The following is a 22,643-nucleotide window of genomic DNA, read 5'->3' on the forward strand; positions in this document are numbered from 1 at the left end:
ACTCGGACCGTATTCTTATTTCAAAAGGACAAAGTATTGTTGTCCCTATTTCTACAAAATATCCGTTTTTATGAATCGCGTCTTAAGTGTTGTTTTAGCCCTACATTGTGGAAAGCAATTAAGCTTTGTCAACGTGTTTTGGGTGTCGGGATCGAGAAGTCACTCCTAAAAAGATTTTTAAATTGAATAAACTCACAATTCTCTTGTAACTTCCCGTCCCAGTGGTGTACAAAACAAGTTGGCAAAAGACAAAAAGTTTGGATTTTAGGATGTTTCAAAACAACGCCCAATCAGAAATAAGAACATTTGTTAGATGTAAGAACAGTTATGTTTTCCACGACTTTAAACTTTTGAAATATAAGAACAAATTAAAAAAAAATAATTTCTTTTGATTTCGCACAGATACTTCAAATCAAGTTGACTAATTACTATCCCACATAGTAAATGTAATTTTTTTTTAAATGCAATATTTCTACGTGAAAGAGCTCATAATATTTAATAGGTGCAGAATCGTAACTATTTATAACTTAATTTACTATGATACTGCATACTTGCTCCTTTGTTGGTGTAACCTGTGAACCTGCCAGCACCCCCTTTTGTTATACCTGTGAAATGACCTGGCCCGGGTGACAAGGCGTTGTATGTGCTCAGCCACAATCTGATTGGGTCCAAAGATTGGCGCAATGCATTATGGGTAGTTGTTTACCACGTGAGGATTGTCCCCGTTGAACTACCGCAAGAAGGTGCACGTAGACAGGACGACCGAAACGGGTAAGTAAATAAATTTACGAGTTTTTTGAAATCTGTTGTTTTTTATTGTACTGAATTAATTATTTTACCATCCTTTTTTAATCCCGTGAGTCACAAAAGAGGTTCATTTAGTTTTGGCATTCTTCTTAGAACACGTTTACACAGACAGGCACAATGAATGTGTCTAGTCATTCTCCCGTTCAATTAAGCGCAGTGCTAGTTTCCAATTTGTTGTATGCCGTACAATCAAGCCAATCGTTGTTGACAAAAGTAGAAGTGCAAATTGTGAGCTATTCAGACAGGAAAATTTAAGTGTAGGAAGCGAAATGCCTTTTGACTTTTTTAACTCACCTAAGTGGAACCCAGTTTCCCATGATTTACCTGAAGATTTTAGACTAACCAGCTTCACAGCATTAAAAGGATGAGGGTGCAAAGTTCCGCAGAAGGTGCTGCTCAAACTTCTTGCGGAACTTTCACCAAATGTGGATGAAGGCCAATCTATACCAAATGTTGAAACCCCTATGATTGGTGAGCTGAATTGCATGGGTTATGACCTGGCATAAGAAAAGTTATCTCAAAGTTAGTAAATGTACAACCATAGATAAATGGATTTTTATAGTCCATGCCCATTTCCAAAAACCTCTTTTGTGGCCGACATATCAAGTTATATACCTACTGGTTATAAAAGAAAATTTAATTTAATTTTTTGTCAAGGACATTTGTTGGCTGATGGCTCTGAGACCAAGATTTGATCCCGAGGCCCATGATTTAGATGCTAAATTCCGTCTTACCAAGTACACTGGTAATAGTTTGACATGATGGGGTGGTACATTAGACAAAACAATACTAATCAATTGCCATTAACATTTAGGCCTGCATGGTGGCGCTTGTAAAGTTCCCAATGATGTGTTAAATAAACTCCTTGAGGAACTGGGACATGGGTCTAATCAATACAATGGAGAACAATTCCTGTCTGGAATGGTCCAGCCCAACATGGGTATAATCTCTAGAGCTATATTTTAAAGTACCATGACCGATTAGTCATAATCCTTTGTATGATTGCAAGTCAAAGTTTATGCCACTTACTTATGTCAAGTCATTGTTTTTTTTTGTTTGGTTGGAAATGGGCATGGTTTTTGGACAAGCCTCACCAGTTTAAAGTATTAATAAATATATTTGTTTGTCAGGAATTGGACTGGACACATGCATAATACCGTTAAGATTTGGAAGCCTTTTTCTGCTGCAAACAACTGACTTCTTTTATCCTCTTGTTGATGACCCCTACATGATGGCAAGTGGAATTTATAATATGTTTCCAAGCTGTTTCTTTATTTAATGCTCACTTCTTTTAGGGGAGAATAGCTTGTGCAAATGTTCTTAGTGATCTTTATGCAATGGGTGCTACAGAGTGCGATACCATGATGATGCTACTTGGTGTAAGCTCGAAATTTACAGAGAAGGAAAGGGACATTGTAATTCCACTCATGATGAGAGGTTTTAAGGTATGTGATCTGGAACATAGTTTATTTCATTATGAGTGTTTTACAGAGATGTTTTTAGGATTGTGCTGAGGAAGGTGGTACGTCTATCACTGGAGGACAGACTGTTCTTAATCCATGGTGTTTGATTGGGGGCGTGGCTACAGCTGTGTGTCAACAAACTGAGTTTATTATGTGGGTAAATGAGTAACCATTGCAGCATGCAGACACATTGCAGATGCCATTATTAATATTTAATTAAGGGCTATATTAGGACATTGTGGCACCAGTTAGTGCAAGTTTGCCAAACTTTATGAGCTATTCAGCTATTTTATATTCAGCCAAAACAAACATTTGCTTGATCAATACCGTACTCTTAACTGTAATTAATCTTACCCAGAAATCATATTTTATCAATTTCCTGGCCTTGGAGGTATAGTTAAAGTTATATACTCCATCAAGCTTGTCGTAATATTGTGGACTAAATATGGTCATTTTCTTGTAGGCCAAACCATGCTGTACCCGGTGATGTGCTTGTGCTGACGAAACCATTAGGAACACAGGTTGCGTGCAATGCTCACCAGTGGATGGAGCAAAAAAATGACAAGTGGAATAAGATCAAGTACATTGTCAGTGAAGAGGATGTTGAGAAGGCCTACCAAGATGCCATGTTTAACATGGCTAGGCTTAATAGGGCAGGTGAAACAACCACAGCAATTTCCAATATCCAAACCACTACATTATCATCATAAAACCTGTTGTTTCAGCTGCACAGTTGATGCATACATTTAACAGTCATGGTGCAACCGATGTTACTGGTTTTGGGATCATTGGACATGCAAAAAACTTAGCCAAGCAGCAAAAAAATGAAGTGAACTTTGTCATTCACAACCTGCCCTGTATTAACAAAATGGCATCCATTGCTAAAGCATGTGGTAACATGTTTGGTTTGCTGCAGGGAACTTCTGCTGAAACATCTGGTGAGTATATCAAGTCATTTAAACACATTTAGGAGTTGAACATGAAACTTGTTTGTTACAAGGTGGACTTTTAATCTGCCTTCCAAGAGAACAAGCTGCAAAATACTGTGCAGAAATGAAGAAGATAGAAGGCCACCAGGCTTGGATTATTGGTATTGTGGAAAGTGGTAAGATTTTATTTACAAATACTTTAGGGAACATTTGAAATAATGCAAACTTGGTAAATGTGTTACAGGTACCAGAACTGCAAAAATAATAGACAAGCCACGTGTGATAGAAGTTCAAACTTTGGAAGATGGCACAGTGCAAAGCGTGCCACCTGTAACAACGCCACGCAGAACAGTTAGTCATTGTTTATGCAAAGTTTGTCTGTGTGTTGTCAAACATTTTGAGATCACATTTTTTTTCACAGCAGGCCAAACATCCTGTACTTGAACATTCCAAACCTGTCCCAGTGGAAGAAGCGCCACAGGTATGTGTGATGAACTGTTGGTCATGGGCGCCTAGTCCGGGGGGGCAGGGGGGGCGGCGCCCCCCCAGGTTTTTCATAAAAAAAACGAATGACTGTTACGCGCGTCTGTCCGCACCATGTAACTCGTCGCATTCGTAACGTTCGAAGAAAAAAGACCTAAAAACAATGTGTTTCCTACACGACGCACGAAAATATGTTGACCTAGTTTCGCTTACGTAACTGACATCGGTTGTTGCAACGTCAGTCTCGCAGTATGATATACCAACTGGTACTTATTGGTTGTGTCGCGTTCACTGTTAACGTCGCCCTTTTGATTAATACGCCTCATGCATTGAAATTCAAACACAGTTTTTCGATACTTGATGACGTCATAGTAACAAATTATGACGTCATAATATAGCCGCCCCCCCTGGAAAAATGAAAACTAGGCGCCTATGCTGTTGGTAGTATATGTTTGTGTACAAAAATGGCATCCTTTGTCAATGTCATAAAAGATATTTTGTCATTTTCTTGAAAAACATGCCAACTGCTAATATCTTTAGGCGTTGGTCAAAACAAATGCAATATTTCCATGTTTATCTCTTTTAGCTGAGTCAAGTTTCTATCCTGTCTGTTACGGATGAACAGCAAACACAAGGAGTCAACCCTGATGTAATACACACCCAAACTCTAACCCACCTAACTCCAGTGACAACTTTGCAGGACCAGCAAATTCACCAGGTATTACTGGACAGACTCAGTGAAATTTGTGCAATTTTCGCGAAATCCATTGTTAAGCAAACAGCAATGGTTCTTCTTTTAATCCTTTGGGTTAATGCAGGTAATCTTGCAAGATCCTCAACAATATCAACAACACCAACAGTTGCAGCAGCAGCAGACTCAGTTCCAAAACCACCATCATCACTAGTGTGCTGGCAGATAGTAATCACTGCCGTTAATTTTTCGCGTACTGTAAAATTGCCTTTTCGAATCGTGTTTTGTATTTCGTTGTGTGGTTGCGCGTACGGATTTGCAATGAGCAGCTTGCAAATTCGTGCGTCCATCGCAGTGTAGATCGCAGCACCGTAACTTGATGATGTCGAATCCTAAAATGCGCCCAGCGCACTGGATTGTTGACGGATGTATACTTGTTATGTGTTGTGATCTACAACCTTTTTACATGTCCGAGATAAAAGATTTCAAGATGATGTTGTGGTTAATTTAGCAGTAAAACAAGGAAAAAACGTCATCCAGCAAAGGATACGTCCGCAAGATAAGTAGGAGTGCGAAAAGTCGTTTAAAAACGAGGCTGGTGCTTTTTAGTTAAATTCTCCCAAATCAAGTGTTAAATATTCTGCGTTTCAAAGGTGTCCCACTAAAGTAAAAAGTTAACTCCCTTGTGTGTACAAAATTGAAATCATAGTGAATCACACTCCCGGTTTGGCTCTGTACGAGACTAATCAACACAACACTACTACTTTTTTTGAATCTCGGCGAGTTAAATGTAGGCACCAGACATCGCATTGAATTAATTCCAAACGCTGAGGCCACGTCACCACTTTGTACTACTATACTGTTGTTGTCAACTGCCGTGTTACGATGGTATCAATCACATGACTTCCGTCTCTTTGAAAGCAGTTACCACATTATTTTGCATTCTTTCTGACATATGGTTTGGCTTTGATCGATAGATGGTTTAGTATGTATCAATATTGTGGTGACTTGAAAATATTAGACAGCACCACCGCTTCGCCCTATCAAACATTTTATCAGTGCAATATGGTCGCTAACGACCCGTGTTGGCCAGCTGACATGCCTTGTGAAGAATTCAGCTGGCACTTTTATTCGCCGTCGATTCGTTGGGTACCAAACCGGGTACAAATCCCCAAAGATGTGTACGGTGGAACCATAGTATACTCTTATGGTAGTACAACGGCTCCTCTTTTTTTGCTTGTTTATTCTCTTGGAGAAACTTTGTCACGCATGATTTCCAGGAGATCAAATCCGACTTTTTGCATGCGGAGAGATCGGAAACTCGCAAACAAGTTCGAATTACTAAAAACGTGGGTAGAGTTTTAAATATGTTTAAGGTAAGTATTATAATGAATCGAATGGGTAAAAAAATAATAATTTATTTATTTTTTCGAAAAAACACATTGTTGTTTCGAAGAATGTTTTGAAGACCATGTGCAAATGGAATTAAAAAGCGTAAGTAGCCACTTTACATTTGTTTGTGTTACTAAGTGTGCTTCAACATGTCTGTGCTGACGTAATCGAACTGTGACCGCTTCGTTTCTTGTACAAAGACATTTCAAGGCAAAATAACGTAGTCTGCTATAAGTAGACTATATTTGAAGTTACATTTTCAACAATCAGAATATATTGTAGGGATTTTGGCTTGTCGTAATTCGAATATTTATTGATATTTTGTTTTAAACTTGGTCTTTCTACTCTTTTACATTTACACCCGTCTTTCTGAAGCCATCGCTTGTTATCTTACTTGCGTTACGTCTTTCAACTAGCGCTACTTCTTCTAAGTCTTCTTTATCGCGTAATCGCTGCAATTATCTCTTTGTTTCTGTCTCGTCTTTGATATCGCCCTATATATTTGCGACTCTTTTCACAAATAAACAGATCATAGCTTTCGATCTCTCAGATCATGGCTTTTGGTCTCATTTTGTTCTGACAGGACCTGCAGGCAGCATGTTGTCTCACCGGGACTTTCTGGACAGGAATGATGTTGGGTTTGCGGTGATGCAATTCCATCTACACCTTTCGACATACCAACTGCGACCCTTCAATATTTTAACAACATGAAACCCAAAGCTTCTTTGAAAAAGACATTTTTGAATTTAAGTTAACAGGCACATTTTGTATTGTTTATTTTTTTTTGTCTAGTTTTGTTTCTCCACACTGTGAATTTTGTTACAACAACCTAAAAGAATGCATAAGTATGTTTATGTAAGGAAAATACACACAAGATTACCTCTAAGTACTTTTTAACAAACTGACTCACACAGAAAAAAAACTGTAGGTGATTATGAAACATATTATATTACATAAGTTTGTATGTATATTCTTCAAGTTTTCCAAAATATATTTGCCTGTGGTGCTTAACTTTACCAGTTACAAACATTATATCAGAGCAAGCAGCCCCAAAGCATTTCGGCCGTTGGTTATCTGATTATAACCATATCTCCTATAAAATGACGTCATGATTACGTCACTAGATTTATTACGTCAACACAGGTTTGTTGATACATACTTAAACCAAATATTGTATAAGGTGGTATACTTATACTTTAAAAGTTCCATTTACATATGGTGTCCAAAAAGTGTTCGACAAAACATCGCCGTACTTCGGAAAGAAGGGTAGGAAATATTTAATATTTTTAATTATTGGAATCAATATAGTACTAACTTTACCATACAGGGGTATACTATGGTGGAATACACTATATATGACGTCATAAGTAGAAACAGCAGCACTACCTCTATAACTTATTTGTCATTATTGCTCTGTACCTTGAAGAGCCAATGGCACAATTGGTTTTCAAGCTAATACTTGACGATAACGCTTCTGTTCCACAAAATCTCTACTCCTTGTGTACCTATACTTTGGTATACATATTGACAGCAACAGTAAAACTCATCACGCAGTAATGTGTGTAAATAACTCTAAGTATCGTAGATATATTTAACAGTGCCTCGATAGCATGAGCGCGAGATGAGCCTCTTGGACTATAAAACCTGCTTCAGCCTCGTTCTGTAAAGCAACCAGAACTCAGATAATTTCCCGAGTAATTATTGTATTGAAAACTGTTACCAGCTTCATTGAAACGGCACATTACGACTTTGCAATACTAACGTTGATCCTACCAGGTTGAGAGAGACTTGCAGCTAATAGCAGTATAACAGTAATACGATAGAATAGAATCGAGCCGATTGCAAAGAGCCCAATGCAAAAAAAAACAATTAACAGGCGCACATGACTATTTATAATTGGATTATCGGAAGCTTATTGGTTGGTTTATTCACGTGCCGTTATACATCACTTGGGTTAATATAATACAAGAACAAAGGTGTGGTGTGGAATAAGCATAGGAGAACATTTTTTGTGGTGAACAAAATGTTGAATGAATCATTTTACTCGAGAACATTCGTCGATAGTTGCGAATATCCAATGCACCTGGTAACGGGCTTGCAAATACTTGTGCAATGCTGCAAACGAAATTAATTTCGCGTATCTATCGAGCTTATGCTAAGATCGTTACCAATCAGCAAAAGCTGATGAAACCCGATATATGTCGAAGTAATGGCATTGTCTGAAGTTCCATATGATTGTACCTATAATATTGATGTTTTTTGTTGTTGAGACACTTTTGTGATTATAGAGAGCCCCTTACAATTTTGCTTATTTTGGTAGGGCTCAGCAATCTGAAACACGGTGAACATAATAGTTGTGTTCAAATAAAATGCATGTTCCATGGGACCTCAATATAACCGTATAGTGTGCAATACAAACTAAAGCAATTATTGGTCAAGCCAATTTATCTTAGCCATTGATGATCATTTATCTGGAAAATTGAAAAATTTAAGTGGATAAAGCTTTTCAGTTCAATTTTCTACAACACTCTGCTCCAAGTAACTGCGTGATTTAAAACACCCAAAACCACGCACTGGCAACAGCACAAGCATTTGTGTTTACTCACCTGTAAATTGGTCCCCACGCATCACTGATTGCTTTATTAGATCGTCATTAAATTGTGACATGAGGACACAATACAAGGTTGGCATTTCCTGCCGACGAAACTTATTTTGATAGAAATACACCTATGCGGCCTAAAGGATGTGTTCTGCCTCTGTGTCCTTTGGTGTACGCAGTAATATTAATGCCTTATCTGATATTGTGGTAGAGATCCCCTACGTATATGTGAAGGCCTGGCAAGTTGTGCGCTTGCTCACCAGTGAGCAAAAAATAACTCAATTTTTACAACATGGAAGAAAAGGTCGGGAAACATTCCGAGATACAAACACCTAATGGTAGCAAGTTCGACGTTTGTTATGTCGAATTATATGATCAATCATGATGATAACCAGCAGCAGCTTTAAAAGCGAATAAAAAATAAACTAAGTGTGTGCATCCTAAATTTGTGCAAAATTTAACCATGCCAAAAATGTGGTTTCGTGTGATGATTTGTTGTAAATTTCCACCGGTGGGTGGTGTCCCTGAGTAAACTTTCCTTCCAGAACGAGTTGTTTACCAGCGTCCAACGCCGGTCTTCGACAAACACAAAATATTCGGGATTTCTGGTATCGACGAATATTTACAGGTTTTTAGATGCTTTCCGCAACAAATAGGCTATCCGAAAAATTTGCAAAATGTAATTTGCTTCCAACTAGCTACACCGAAGTTACTGCAATCCAATTCATACAGATGGTTTTTGACCTTCCAAAAACAGCGTACTTAGTTTGTTATTATATTTTATTGGTATAAAAAGACGTTTTACAAAATAAACATACGAAGAAACCACTGTAGTTGCGAAAAACAAATTTGTAAAAGGGGCAACGCAGGGCTATCTTACTTCCTTGTTAAGTTTAGTTAGTGGAGTGGTGTCTAGCAGTAATCGCAAGGCACCTCATTCAGGGCTTTTTCTAAGGCTAAACAAGGCTTTTAAGGTGCCAAAATTTGTCTGCTGACGACTTAAAAAGCGACGCCGTCGCCTTTTGTTAGAGAGAACTATTGAAAAAGCGCCAACAAAACAAGAGAAAAACCGCCATCCCTGGCGATTTACCGGTGGGAGAACAAAGAAACATGCTGTCTCGAGTTTCGCAATTGTAGCGCAAATTGAACCAAACTCATTTTTGTGGCAAGAACTAACACAAGTTACGTGAATACAGTCAAAAAGATAAAACGATAGACAATAGAAATGCGGTAAAAGACAATTTAAAGAAAAAAAATTAACGAAAGATTTCCTTGTTTCCTTCAGCAAATAACCAAATACTTGTGCCTTTACTTCTTATTAAAATCTAAAAACCTGGTCAATCTCGACGCTTCTGTACAACGATGCAGTCTCCTTTGGAAGCAACGGCCATTCAGCAAATGAAAGAACGCCCGACGTCCAAATATGTAGTCTCAAAGCAGTCGCGCACCCCTGAAAAGAGCTGGGTGTATCATAATTCTTTTTATTGTGATGTCACAGGCTTACTGATGGAGGTTTTGGCTGCCATCTTTGAATAATTGAGAAGGAAATACAGGTCGGATAGTTGTGTTTGTTTATACATTATGGCGCAGCTTAGTTTCTAATTTACCTTTTATATGCCAGCTTAAATGTTTAGTTTTGTTCCCGTTTAGTCTATTTTAAGTTAAATTGTTGCATTATGTGTTAACAGTCCGCAGAAAACATGAACTGTGTAACAGTAAAACGACCATACTACGTAAGGGAATAAAGTGTACGAGGATTGACATATGACTAATGTAAAAACATTTATTACTTCGTTGTGTGTGTACTTTCTGTTTGTATTTAATTGTAACCTTTGCTTGCATTGTTAGTATTGTCATACTTATGTCTCAGAATGCAAAAAATTATATGACAGGAATGAATGACGTGCAGTTATCTTTGCTATGTTAAGGCTCTGTAAAAAAATGAAACTTAATTTTGGATAATCTGCGGAGTATGCTTTATGCTTAAACGAAGTGTCATCAACAAGAACTATTTTTGTTTCAGTGACAAGAATAATGTTGTAACATTTTTCTGTTCCAAGTATGTGGTCCACCTGGCTTTTGTCATGTGATATATGAGAACAGTATTATTAGTAAAGTGGGAATGCAGATTATTGTCCGACTCATGTAATGGAGTTGAGTTGGGAAGTACATTCTCATGGTGACCCACTAAAGTTAATTTTGTGCTGTGTGCATTATGAGTTTGACATTGGCAATGTCTACGAATCTAAATCGAGACATTTGTGTGGATATGGCTGTTAGCTCCAAGTAAGTTTGTTGGTGTGACTTATAAACATGCACATACAAACATGCATTAACAAAATGCCACTCTTCCAGGATTGAAAATGTTTCAAATACCGCATCATTGCATCAGCAGACATCAGTGTTCCACAACCACGATGGTGACCACTGCTGTGGTCTTCCCTATCAAGTGAGTACAAAACTAAATATTTCTTAACATTCAAGCAAAAATCCTTGATATTTTGACAGGATCATAATTATGGAGCACCACCACCACCTCCCACTCCACCCCTTTCCCCAAATGCAGCTTGTTTTAAGCCTTTAATGTCAGCTGCAAGTATGGTGTGTGTAAGCTCCTGTCCAACAACAGTGTCACCACCACCATCTGTTCCTACTAATGCCCAGTATCAAAATGGTAAGATTTTTTATAAATTTATTTAAGTATCCAAGTATCCAAGAAGCAGCATATACATATATTATATACCAAATATCATCACCAGCCCAAACTGCAAAGTATAATGCTGTGAAAGTGGACAGTGGAATGTTATGTGAGCTTATCATCTGATCACACTTTGCCTGACTTAAGTATCTTTGGCGATTCAGAACCTTAGTCGCCTGTGGGCATAAAACATTAGACCTATATTTGAGTTGGCAGGACAAAAAATTTATTGGTGTATAACAGCAGTTAAATGTGTTTTTAGGACTGGATGGTCCCTGTGATACTGTGCAGGACAATGCTTCATTATTTACAAACAGCATTGTCCCAGAGTCTGGTTCAGATGTTACCAGGTGTATCTGTGGGTAAGTTGAGCTATAATGAAATTCATGTGCAGTTGAGCTTAACTTTGTTTTGTGCAGTTTTACCCATGATGATGGCTATATGATATGTTGTGACCGCTGTAGTGTTTGGCAGCATATAGATTGCATGAATATTGATCGCAACAACATTCCTGACACATATCTCTGTGATAGGTGTAATCCAAGGTGAGAATTGTGCAAATTATTTGTGTATGTAGTATTGGGGCTTCGCTTATTTTTTATGCTGCCTTTTATGATTACCCAAATGCATTTTTGTGCAGGCAAGTTGATAAAGACCAGGCCTTTTTATTGCAGTCGAAGAAAAAAGAGGATTTGTCAAGTATGGTTATTATTCTTTTTGACCAGTTGGTTGTGTCAGTTGCTGTCACTGTAATTCCTTAAATTATATATTTCTAGTGACATCAGAACTTGACAGTGACATAGACAGTGGAGAGGAGAGTAAGCATGTTAACAATGGAATACAATACACTTCTGTACAATCAACCCCCACAAGTTTAACTATCACGTCAAATCGAAATGGCAAAAAATGTGTTTCTCATGTTGGTTCTGGCAAAAAGCGAAAGCGAAGTAAAGACGACTCAAAGAAAACAGGAAAGAGGGTGAGTGTTAAACCTGGAACACTAATTAAATTTACATTCATGTTGTGGTTGGAAAAATTTGAATACTAGTGTTGTTTTGCAGTTTCACCCGAATGACAAAAAAGTAAGATCACGGTCAAAGGTGTGTTTGTTGTGTAGAATGTTAAAACTCTTAGTTAAATATATGTATATTTGTTATGTTGAATAGTCATCATGTCAGGATTCTTCACATGAAGACATTTTGGGAAGCAATGATTTTTACTGGGATGATAAGCTGAGGTAAACTTTTTTTTAACTAGATTCTTGTGGTTACTTTTGACTAAGTGCTGTTTGACTTCAGGGAGTGGTCTGCATCATACATTGAAACGGATACCAATCGCTACACACCAGAACTTCAGCAATCTGTTCTTTCAGCTTCAAAAAAGTTAAATGAAATCAACCATGATAATTCTATTTTATATCAACTTCATAAACAATTGGCAAAAGTAAGACTTAATTAAAATAAGCATTCTTGCAATTATTTGCTGATCTCAATATTGTAAATAAGGTTCAACGTTTGAAAAACTGTGTTATGGCCATGGAAGACATCAATATCTCCATGCCTGTTGCTGAAGTGAAGGGTGTGTACATGCTTTCCAACCAGTTTGAAGGCTCCAACTCATTCCTATATAGAAGGTGATTCATGTCTAATGCAGTGATGTAAACACAGTTTACCTGAATGTCATGTTACATTGCAGACATTACCCACATGTGTTTTACTATACTGGATTTGATGGTCTAGAAATCTGTGTTGATGCCCGATATTCTGGCAACATAACCAGATTCATGAGACGGTCATGCCAACCTAACAGCGAGGTACTTGAATTATCTGCTGGTTTGCTCATCCTTGTTTTACAATTTTGATTTTGTGTTGAAAAGGTAAAACATGTGATGGAGAATGATCACCTTCATTTATTTGTGTTTACCAAAGAACACATTGGTCATGGAGAAGAGGTTACAATTCCCTTTGATTTCAAGTATCAAAACTGGTTTGTAAAATATGAACATGACCAAAACTCAATAAATAATTAATGGCTTTGTTTTTCTGAGCAGTGCGTATAATGTGGAATGCTGTTGTAAGCACCCTGAAAGTTGTCCAGTCTTCAAGTCATCGAAATTAAAAGCTGAAATGTAAGCACCAATAACATTTGTTTTGACATCTACAAACTAATACCAAGCCAAACACATTTTTTACAGGCTGTTAAAAAATGGCTCAAAGCTGTTGTCACCTTCTAGTTTGCCTCATCTAAGTTACAATGTGAGTAGAATTAGAAATTGGAATTAGGTCATTCAAAAGTGCAAACTTACATGCTGGTGTTTCTTCAGGGTAATGGATACAACAGTTCAGACCATGAGTCATCTCACAGTTATGGTGATGCCGAATCGGAAGATGTGGGCAGATCAGAAAACCAAAGAAAAAAGGTAAAACTAAAAACACTTTTTTGGTTGATTGAACGATGAAACTAAAGACTTAAAATGACAGTGTTTTAAAGTCCTAAAATACTGAAGGCTTGCATTTCCTGATAAAATATTTATGATCGTAAATTTCCTTAACAGTCCAGGGAAGAGCGCAAAATGGAGGCATATATCAAAGCTTTTGCCAAGATGGAAAAGCAAGAAAAGAAAAAAGAATCACACCACAATCTCAACGTCAAGGCAGACCCCATAACACAATCACAGGAAACTGTCAAAGTATGTACTGTTGTTTTGATGTGAATGCTTTTGTTATTTGTGCTTAATTTTTTTCCTGTGTTTTAGACCCCAATTTTAAATGGTGTTGTGTTGGAAACACCAGAAGAAAGTTTCAACCAGTCACATAATGTGACACCCAAATGTCGCACCAACAGGCAAGTTGATTTCTTCAGTAGGTTAGTTGATTTTTCGACAACAGAATAAATATATTTTCCTCTTTCAGGAGAAGGTCTACGAGGGGAGGGAGAAGAAATGTGAAAAGAGGTAGAATAACATCATTTGAAGGAGTACTTTCACCAGGGGTTGCCATGGAAACGGATTCAAACCATTCAAGTGACCATGTAACAGCAACATCGAACATGACAGATCGCGTTGCTTCTATGGATAGCGAACAGTCTAACCTGTCTTCAAGTAGTTTTATTCATGATATGTTGGATGAAACAACACAATTCTCAGAACCTGGTAATGTGGCTGGGGACTTTTACACTGAAACAAGGATATCAGAATCATCTGATGTAATATCTTCAGAGGAAATCAAAACTGAGGAAAACAAAACTGTGGAATTACCAAGTATTATTGCCTCCAATGTTCAGACAGATCAGGCCAGAGAAGACGCACCTCTTCAGCCCGAGGTGGAAAATATATGCGAGGAAACTTCTAGCCCTTCTGAAAGGGTAAATTCTAATTTGGCAGCACCAGCAACAACTGTTGCTAGTACCTCATCAAAAGTGACAAGAAATAAAAGAAATGGTTCATCTGAAGGACATAATACTGGTAAATTGCAACTTTGTTATCTGTTGTGTTTCATTAACTGGTACCAAGCATGCTCCTATGTCAAACATTAATCCTGTGTTTGACTTAAGCTTTCAGTTGGTTCAATAAATATTTCAGGTTACTCATACAAATACTCCAGACTATGCACCATTTTGTGACCTAGTTGATCAGTAACTACTTTGTGTAATCTTATAATGGACCTTGTCGTATAACAGCTTCAACCAATAACCGCAATTCCACTCCACCAAATGACTCCATCCCACTGTGCTCATTTGTACCATGGGACTATAGACCTGGTGTCCCATCTGGTCATGTGAAAATTTCCATCAATTCCCTGCAAGAAAGAAGGTGCTCTGACAAACCCAAGACATTTATTAAAAAGGTAATTAGAGGTTTCCTGTTATATATCCTTCCAATTTCATCTGGCAATGGTGGCTTATTTAAGGTTGTTTTCTGTCAGCACCTAAACCGCAAAGCGCAAATAGTTGCATTCATACATATTGGGGCCTTAGCATGACAAACCTCTAACACACCTCATGTTTTTTCTTGATCCACCACTAGTCTTTGTACAAAATTGTGTATATATTGCCTAAACAATGTATATATTGTTTCATCAGCATTGGCTTCGGAAGGCAATTGAAGAAGATCTTTTGTCAAAAGAAAGTTCTACTGCTGAGCAAAACAATGTACAGGAAGACATGGAAATTACTAATGACGTGGCCGTTCATTCATATAAAAAGAAGATACTGAAAAATTATGCTACAGCCGTTGTTAGTAATGATGTGCTGCAGAATCACAACCCCTCGTCACCAAATGATGAGCCAAATGTATCCTTAATGGCAGAAAACAGTATGCCACATCCTGCTTCTGTGGAGTCTGTAACATCTGTGCCTCTTACTGAAAATTCAGATACACCAGATACAATGGATTTAAAAACAACTGGACTAACTGCTGCAGAAAATCACCCGGCACTGGAATATGAGGTTTGTTTTAACTTTTTTGTCTTTTGTTAGAATGCATGTTTTGCCATCTCTGCATGTGCTGCTGCATACAGTTAATAAGCTGTTTATCTGCATATCTAGGATAAATTATGGTTTGGCAACACTATGCATTGCTTATAACAATATCACACTTATAATGCATGTTGTATGACTTGCATCTTCATGCATTTTTGCTTGATCGTTTTGGTTCACTGTGGTTGTTGTAGAACCTGTCTGATGATGAGGAAAACAATGTTGGGCCGGATTTAAACAAACCACCAGCCCAGACCACAGTTAGCAACGACAGTGAGGTATATCAATTCATGTCTGTTACTGTTGTGGATATGTATCATACATAGTATATATACTGTGATTTGCTTTGCTGTATTGGCAGTTAACCTTTATATGTCAAGCATGATACCACATTTATGCATGAGATCTCTAACCCGTCTGTTTGTCACTGTTGCTGATGGCTTGCATTTATTGCATTTACCATTGTCGTTAAACCATGTAGTTTACCATCAATTGAAAGGGAATTGTATTCTCTAGTGCTCTCTTCCCAACACTTCAAACTGGAATGAACACAGTGAAGTGGCAGAAAAACTACTTTATAATGAAAACGCAGTATTGTTGGAAGAAGCGCAGACAGCACCAACAAAAAAGAAGGTAGTTGGTATTCGTCACTTAACATTGTTGCCTTTTGTTATTTTGAATGAAATAGTTGTGCCATTTATATAAAAACAGAATCCAAAGTTTCATTTGTTTGTTAAATATCAAAATATTTTTATTTGTCCTGAAATTTTCGTCCTTCCATACTATGATTTAAATGGTGACTTATTTTTCTATGACTAGGTTTCATTACAAGAGTACTTAAAACGGAGTAAGGATGTACGAAAAAACAGTGGTGATTCTGAAACCACAACAGTTGTGATCAAGCCAACTACCTCAAATGTAACGAAAGCTGCTGATTCCGCCAATATTATAACACCCAGCAAAAAGCCAATACATACAGTTGTCCGCAGTATTTCCACACCAGCATCTTTACCTGTTTCTGCTGTTAAGCAAAGCACAGTGTAAGTTTATCTATCATGCACAGATGAAAGATGTTGAAATGATTATTTTATCTGATGAAAACAATTGTTGCAGGCCACTAAAAGGACCAGATTCAACACCTGTAAAGAAAAGTGTGGAAAATCTCACAAAAATAATCACAGAAGCAGTGAAGCCCACAAGTGAAAATAACCAGACTAAATTAAGCACCCTGTCGAGCGCTTTGTCTACTGGTGCAATCATCAATACATTGCCAGAGGAAGTGATGAAAATGGTCACCAAAACAGTGAAACAACTCAGCAACATCTCAGAGGGTGGGCTTAACATAAATGTTTTGCTTTCATCAGGATATCAGGATACATTTCTAATTAGAAAAAGTTTTTTTAGATACGGACAACCAAGTGAAGTCTAAGAATGCAGTTGTAAAGTGTTCAGACACAAGTGGTGAGTAACAGTAAAAAAAAAATTTTGCCCTGAAAACGCAGGTTTTAAAATTTGCAAATTCTTGTCTTGCAGTACCCAAACTGAAGCTCAATCGCAAAAGCTCTCCAGCACCCATGAGTTCTCAAACCGCACAGGACAACAGCAGGAGCCCATGTGCCAGAAGCAATTCATCAAGCACATCACACCGGGCTCGTTCAGGAAGTAGTGACATGAATAAGAAGTCACCATTTCCCAACACCCAAACCCATGCCAGTTCAGGCAGTAAACTTCTACAAGCACAGTCCAGTCCTGTGACTCCTCGCTCTGCACCTTCACCACGCTCACCGAGGATCAGCACCAACTCAATACGTTCCCCATCCACTCCAACAGTGTATGATCACCGGCATGCCATCCGTGTGGATTCCTCCAAAGGTTGGTTGATAACTTACAATTCAATTTTATGTATTCTGTGTATGGCAAGGTACTTGGAGAAAAAATATTTATTGTGTACCAAAATTATGTATATATATATTGTAAACTAATTTGAATGAAAATGTGGTTGTTTTGTGGTTATAATACCTTTGTAACCTATGGACCATAATGTAACAAGAGTAATTGGATCCCATGATCTGTAATCCCATGGGACAATATCAATTGTGATTGTCATTGGCAATAAACTACCATGCCATGTTAATTATTATCTGATTGGCATAATACAAGAAATATGAACAACGACATAATTTAACAATGGCCTCCAGACAAACGGTGTTTTAAAAAGTGCAAATGATAGGTGATACAAATTTGTCGAATGTTTTGTTTTCCAACAAGTTTTTTGCTGGATTGTAAATACCTTTGTCATATTTGTTTTTCTAATTATTTCAAAAATATGTTTTTGGTACATATGTAGTTTTATTATGATTTGATGATGTGCGCTTTATTCAACATAGCAAAACTTAGGTGTGTGTGGATCTGTTTCCCTTTCACCTATATTCAAAGTCTGTCAAATTCCTGTCTTTCCTTTAATGAATTTCAGGGCCAATGCTTTGATAAATAATTACTGGCCACATGTTGACAAATTTTTTCACTCAGTGAAGATGTTCTCAGCATGTGCAGCACATTCTACATTGTTGCTTGTATATCTGAGGTTGAACTCCCCTTTAACAATATTTGATAAATTACAGAACCCTCAAGTTCACGTTCTAGACATAACAGTGGAGCATCCAGTGGAAGTGGAAGCACTAAGTCCACAAAATCTCCAAGGCCAATACCTACAACTGTGAGTTGCTACCTTGCATAAATGTGTTGCCAGTAACAATTAAGCCTGGTTGAATAAAATCTGGTTCCAGAACAAACACTGTATAACTTAATAATCTGTTCTTCTGGCACATATAAAAACGTAACTTTATTCCGACGTTTCGTGTTGGCACGTTTTTTGGCTACTTTATTCCGACGTTTCGTGTTGGCACGTTTTTTGGTTAGTTGTGTACTGTACCTGTCTCATTACCCTGAGGAAGCCTTGTTGTATAACAGGCGAAACGTCGGAATAAAGTTACGTTTTTTATATGTGCCAGAAGAACAGATTATTAAGTTACAATATGCCTAAGTTACAATTACAGCAACGAAAACATCACAAACACTATATGTTTAAACACAGGAATACCACTCCAACAAGCATTCAACACACCCTAGTTCATCAAGCAGCTACAAACACGAACCGCATTCTCGTTCTTTATCAAACCAACCACAGAAAGTTCCCTCGATTACCCCAGCTGTCCCTGCACAGCCCATTCCTTCCCTTATCCGGGGCCCTGGCTCTGCTGTGGCCCAAGTGGTCTACAACAACCGACCGGCTCCGACGTCATCGAGACTATCGCAAAGCAGTCCCCCGCCTCCATGGGAGGACTACAGATCGAACGATCACCTTGACCGTCCACCAAAGGATCCGCCGTACAGCAGACCACCCTACTATCCCCCACCTGAACCAGTGGGTGGTACGTACCGTCGGAACAGCTACGACAAGCCCTATTACGATCGGTATCCCTACCCGTACCCGAGAAGAGACGAACCTCGAGACGATTACCCACCTCCCAAACACAGCCCCCCTCCGCCGTCCTATTATCACCACAGCCCCTATTACGCTGAGAGCAAAAGTGGATACTATCCACCCCGGGACTCCAGGCCTATTAGTCCAGGGCCTCCCCATCGGCACAGACCGCCCGACTTCTACGCACCGAAGCGTAAAGTAGAGCCTTGTTACAGGACGAACTTTTATGCTCCCGACATGCATCGGCGGTAGCGTGGCGCTCGTTTTCCCCACAGATCTCAGGGAGTTTTTAACTCGATTTTGTGGCGGCTTTTTGGCAGTCACGTTAACTCTGCATGCCCCCTCTCTCCGCATGTTGTGTACATACGGCTGTAAATAACCTAAAACAAAGATGTAAGTGTCTGGACACCGATTGATCTCCTCTCCTGTCGTAGGGCATTTTCCACTGGTTTGCGTCTCGCTGTTTCCGTTCTTTCACCACCATATCCCACCACTTTCCTGTAGCGATATTTTGCTTATGTGATTAACCCTCATTCGTTGTCTGCTGCTTGGTCGGTTTGTGGGGGAATCCCCGCGCCACTTTTGAACGTCTATTCCCAGTTGTCAAATTGCACTTGAGTAAAACCATCTCCTCCCACCAACAGATTGGCAACATCGCGGTTTCCTATTTATTCTATACCGCGCATCGGTTTTCAGCGTTTGCCACGATTTAAAGTCTATTTTTTTAATCCGGTTATCGTAGCGCGATGTCACTTGCTTGGCACCGCTGTTCGCTATCCTGTCTCGGTAACTCTTAATTGGGTCTGTGGTGTGCTGGTTGCTAACCAACCACACCGTGTTATCGTTAATTGAGCGCAACGTCAAGTCATCCAACACTGCCCGTCACCTGTCAATGGCAAACCCATTCTCGAGAAACTTTTTTCCCACTTCGCTTGTTTTCGTGATTTATAGAGCGTGTAGCCTGGTAATTCCTCGTTTTTACTCCGACTTCTTGGTGTGTCCTTATCCATACGTTCACCCTCAGGAGTGAATTGCTGAACCTCGGCGGTCGTTCGCACGATTATTAACATTTTGTTGGACGTGTTTCGATGAAACGATCGTCAATAAAAGTTCAACTGCTTGGATGATTTTATCCGACTGTTCGTTATTTCAATTTAGGAATAGTGGATAACGGCTGGTTGTTTTGCACCCTGACATTAGATGTTTAAGGTTACTATCTTACGCCACCTAGCGACCACAATAAAAAGTACACCAGAGCAACTAATTTTAAGTGCATTTCAGTTTATATCTTTGAAGGTGATAATATGCAAACTAAATTACATTGCAAAATAACGACACTGGTATACATTAACGAAACGGTTATAAGTATTGCTAAACTCTTTAAAGATTATGAGTAAATAATTATACTAAAGATGTTTTTAACAAAAACATTATTTCTAAACGCTGCTGATTTAAGCACCAGGCAAATCTAAATGAATTGTAACGTACAAATATTTCTACATTAAACAATAAAGAAAATGGTTAAGCTTGTGTTATCGTATAATGAAACATTCCAAACGAATCGTATGAAGATAGCAGTAATGTACTGCACACGTTCCAATCTCACAGAACAAGATACAATTATATGTTTATGTTTTCTTATACCATGTAAAATGTAAAACGAATAAGTCCATACTTCGGCAAACCCAGCAATGGAATCTGGAGTTGATTTGTGACCAGTATAATTCATTGTGTTTTGCATGGTTACTTTTCAGAACCAGAGCTGTAACGGTCGTTTCGAATTGCGTGTTACAGTACCACACCAACAGTACATTTACTAGTCGTATTTACCAACGTAATTGGAGGAATAGGACAATGGTAATACCGGCGTTGCCATCAGAACTGGCTGAATAGAAACGATTCACGACGAGGTTAGCTTTGTACGTGACAGGAACTACAACACGTGGGTTATTTTCTTCGAGGCACGTTCGCCTTTTAAACCCACTACATGTGATAACCAGCAGTTTCAATATTTACCTGGCGTTTTATATGCTGGTAACAACGTTCTATAGAAACAAGTATTTATCAGGGAAGTTAATCATAATTTTTTTTATCGCTATACTTTTTAAAGCCATAGACCAAGCGCAATTTTGCCATTAACAAAATGGGAGCACGTACGCAGTTCCCACGAAACGACGCGAAAGGAAGACAATCACAAAACAACAACGTCCATAAAATATTTTCGCGGTGTACGGTTCGTTTGCCCAGAAAATTGGAAGCCATTAGGACATCCTGGCCAACGTCTTGGTGGGTTGTCACGGCAGCAGACAATGTGTGAGCTGCGCTTTAGGCCAGTTTTGTTGAGATTATCTTGCCCCCGCTTTGCGACTGCTGGTCAGTTTTGGACAGCATGCCAACAAACTCCTGATAGTCGATTTGACCGTCGCCGTTTTTGTCCGCTTCGTTGATCATCTCATTGATGTCGTCCTCTGTTAGATTCTCACCGATGTTTCTCATAACATGACTCAATTCAGCGCGGCTGATGTAACCATTCCCATCGCGATCGAAAACCTTGAAACAAAAACCGGCGATTTAAGAATGAGAATGTGGAATTTGTCGTCGCAACAATGATTTCATCCGCCGAACAAACAGTTGTGCCTTAGTTAAATAGAACGTATGACATTTTCCTGTTTCTGTTTCGCAAGTGTTAACCTTGAAACAAAAACCGGCGATTTAAGAATGAGAATGTGGAATTTGTCGTCGCAACAATGATTTCATCCGCCGAACAAACAGTTGTGCCTTAGTTAAATAGAACGTATGACATTTTCCTGTTTCTGTTTCGCAAGTGTTACTTATACTGGAACGAAAACGTTAACGCCTACCAACCAGGACGGCTACGTGATTGGCCCACAACACAATAATTTGTTACATACTCGTAGCGAGCAATTCAAAACATGACAACATTTTCAAAACCGGAAAGAGAGCTATCTGTGCAGCAGCCCGGGTGGTGTGTGCGTTTTTCCGCAAACCCGCCGTCTAATTTTAGCATTCAAGGAAAATCACTGACACAGCAAAGTAATCGCTGCGTGCAAAAAGGCGGTTTGCTGAACGCTCGATAACAATTGAGTTGGTACCCGAGCCAACGCACCAAACGCTGCACCATTTCACATAATACTGTAATTAGATTTCACGTGTTAAAAGGATTATCTGTTTATTCCACATGCAAGAACGTGGCCAATACCTTGAAAGCTTCTCGCAGCTCTTCGTCTTCCGCCTGGTCGTGGCGACTTTTTGTTTCCATCATCCTCACAAACTCATCAAAATCAATTTTGTCATTGCCATCCACGTCGGCCTCGTGGATCATATCTCGCAACTCAGAATCTGTGGCTGGATATCCCAGGGTGCGCATCACCGACCCAAGCTCGTCGGCTTCAATGCTGCCGTCGCCATTCTGGTCGAAAAATGCGAATGCCTCGCGTAGTTCATCCAACCTCCCGTCGATATCAGACTCGGTGCTTCCGTTGTACGCAGACTTCTGTTGGTTTTTCAGCTTAGTTGTCGTTGACATTTTGCTGTCGAGTCTTTCCTTGACCAGCCAGGTTACATACCGCACAAAAAATTTCGATTAAAACTCAACTTTAT

At 38.8% G+C, this 22,643-nt stretch overlaps 3 protein-coding genes across 6 annotated transcripts; 2 read left to right on the plus strand and 1 right to left on the minus strand.

Moving 5' to 3' along the window:
- Positions 1-700: 700 nt before the first annotated feature.
- Positions 701-4,867, plus strand: LOC145895502 (selenide, water dikinase 1-like). Of its 3 annotated transcripts, none has more exons than XM_082984317.1 (13): positions 701-771; positions 1,465-1,552; positions 1,622-1,747; positions 1,938-2,041; positions 2,103-2,252; positions 2,311-2,423; positions 2,734-2,927; positions 2,996-3,208; positions 3,271-3,375; positions 3,444-3,550; positions 3,621-3,680; positions 4,269-4,400; positions 4,501-4,867. In XM_082984317.1, the coding sequence occupies exons 2-13, from the start codon at positions 1,480-1,482 to the stop codon at positions 4,585-4,587; spliced, it is 1,464 nt and encodes a 487-aa protein (XP_082840443.1). In that variant the 5' UTR covers positions 701-771; positions 1,465-1,479; the 3' UTR covers positions 4,588-4,867. The 3 variants fall into 3 exon arrangements, with proteins under 3 accessions (XP_082840443.1, XP_082840437.1, XP_082840451.1); XM_082984325.1 differs by lacking the exon at positions 701-771 and adding an exon at positions 1,139-1,278; XM_082984311.1 differs by lacking the exons at positions 701-771; positions 1,465-1,552; positions 1,622-1,747 and adding an exon at positions 800-1,278.
- Positions 4,868-10,391: 5,524 nt separating this feature from the next.
- LOC145903916 (uncharacterized) lies at positions 10,392-20,146 on the plus strand. 2 transcript variants are annotated; one of them, XM_082992108.1, is made up of 29 exons: positions 10,392-10,650; positions 10,720-10,813; positions 10,873-11,038; positions 11,325-11,424; positions 11,482-11,607; positions 11,703-11,761; positions 11,839-12,041; positions 12,124-12,162; positions 12,229-12,299; positions 12,361-12,505; positions 12,568-12,695; positions 12,758-12,875; positions 12,939-13,048; positions 13,113-13,190; positions 13,257-13,317; positions 13,386-13,481; positions 13,617-13,751; positions 13,818-13,906; positions 13,975-14,525; positions 14,741-14,907; positions 15,143-15,508; positions 15,733-15,816; positions 16,055-16,171; positions 16,358-16,578; positions 16,652-16,869; positions 16,943-16,999; positions 17,072-17,410; positions 18,160-18,254; positions 18,633-20,146. In XM_082992108.1, the coding sequence occupies exons 1-29, from the start codon at positions 10,580-10,582 to the stop codon at positions 19,272-19,274; spliced, it is 4,746 nt and encodes a 1,581-aa protein (XP_082848234.1). In that variant the 5' UTR covers positions 10,392-10,579; the 3' UTR covers positions 19,275-20,146. The 2 variants fall into 2 exon arrangements, with proteins under 2 accessions (XP_082848234.1, XP_082848242.1); XM_082992116.1 differs by lacking the exon at positions 15,733-15,816.
- A 147-nt stretch (positions 20,147-20,293) lies between these two features.
- On the minus strand, positions 20,294-22,643 carry LOC145897342 (neo-calmodulin-like). Its single transcript, XM_082985596.1, has 2 exons — positions 22,243-22,643; positions 20,294-21,572 (listed from the first exon to the last, which is right to left on the minus strand). Exons 1-2 carry the CDS (start codon positions 22,567-22,569, stop codon positions 21,348-21,350), a joined length of 552 nt encoding a protein of 183 aa, XP_082841722.1. The 5' UTR covers positions 22,570-22,643; the 3' UTR covers positions 20,294-21,347.

Source organism: Ascidia mentula, chromosome 1 (assembly GCF_947561715.1).
Source record: "Ascidia mentula chromosome 1, kaAscMent1.1, whole genome shotgun sequence".
Classification (NCBI taxonomy): Eukaryota; Metazoa; Chordata; class Ascidiacea; order Phlebobranchia; family Ascidiidae; genus Ascidia; species Ascidia mentula.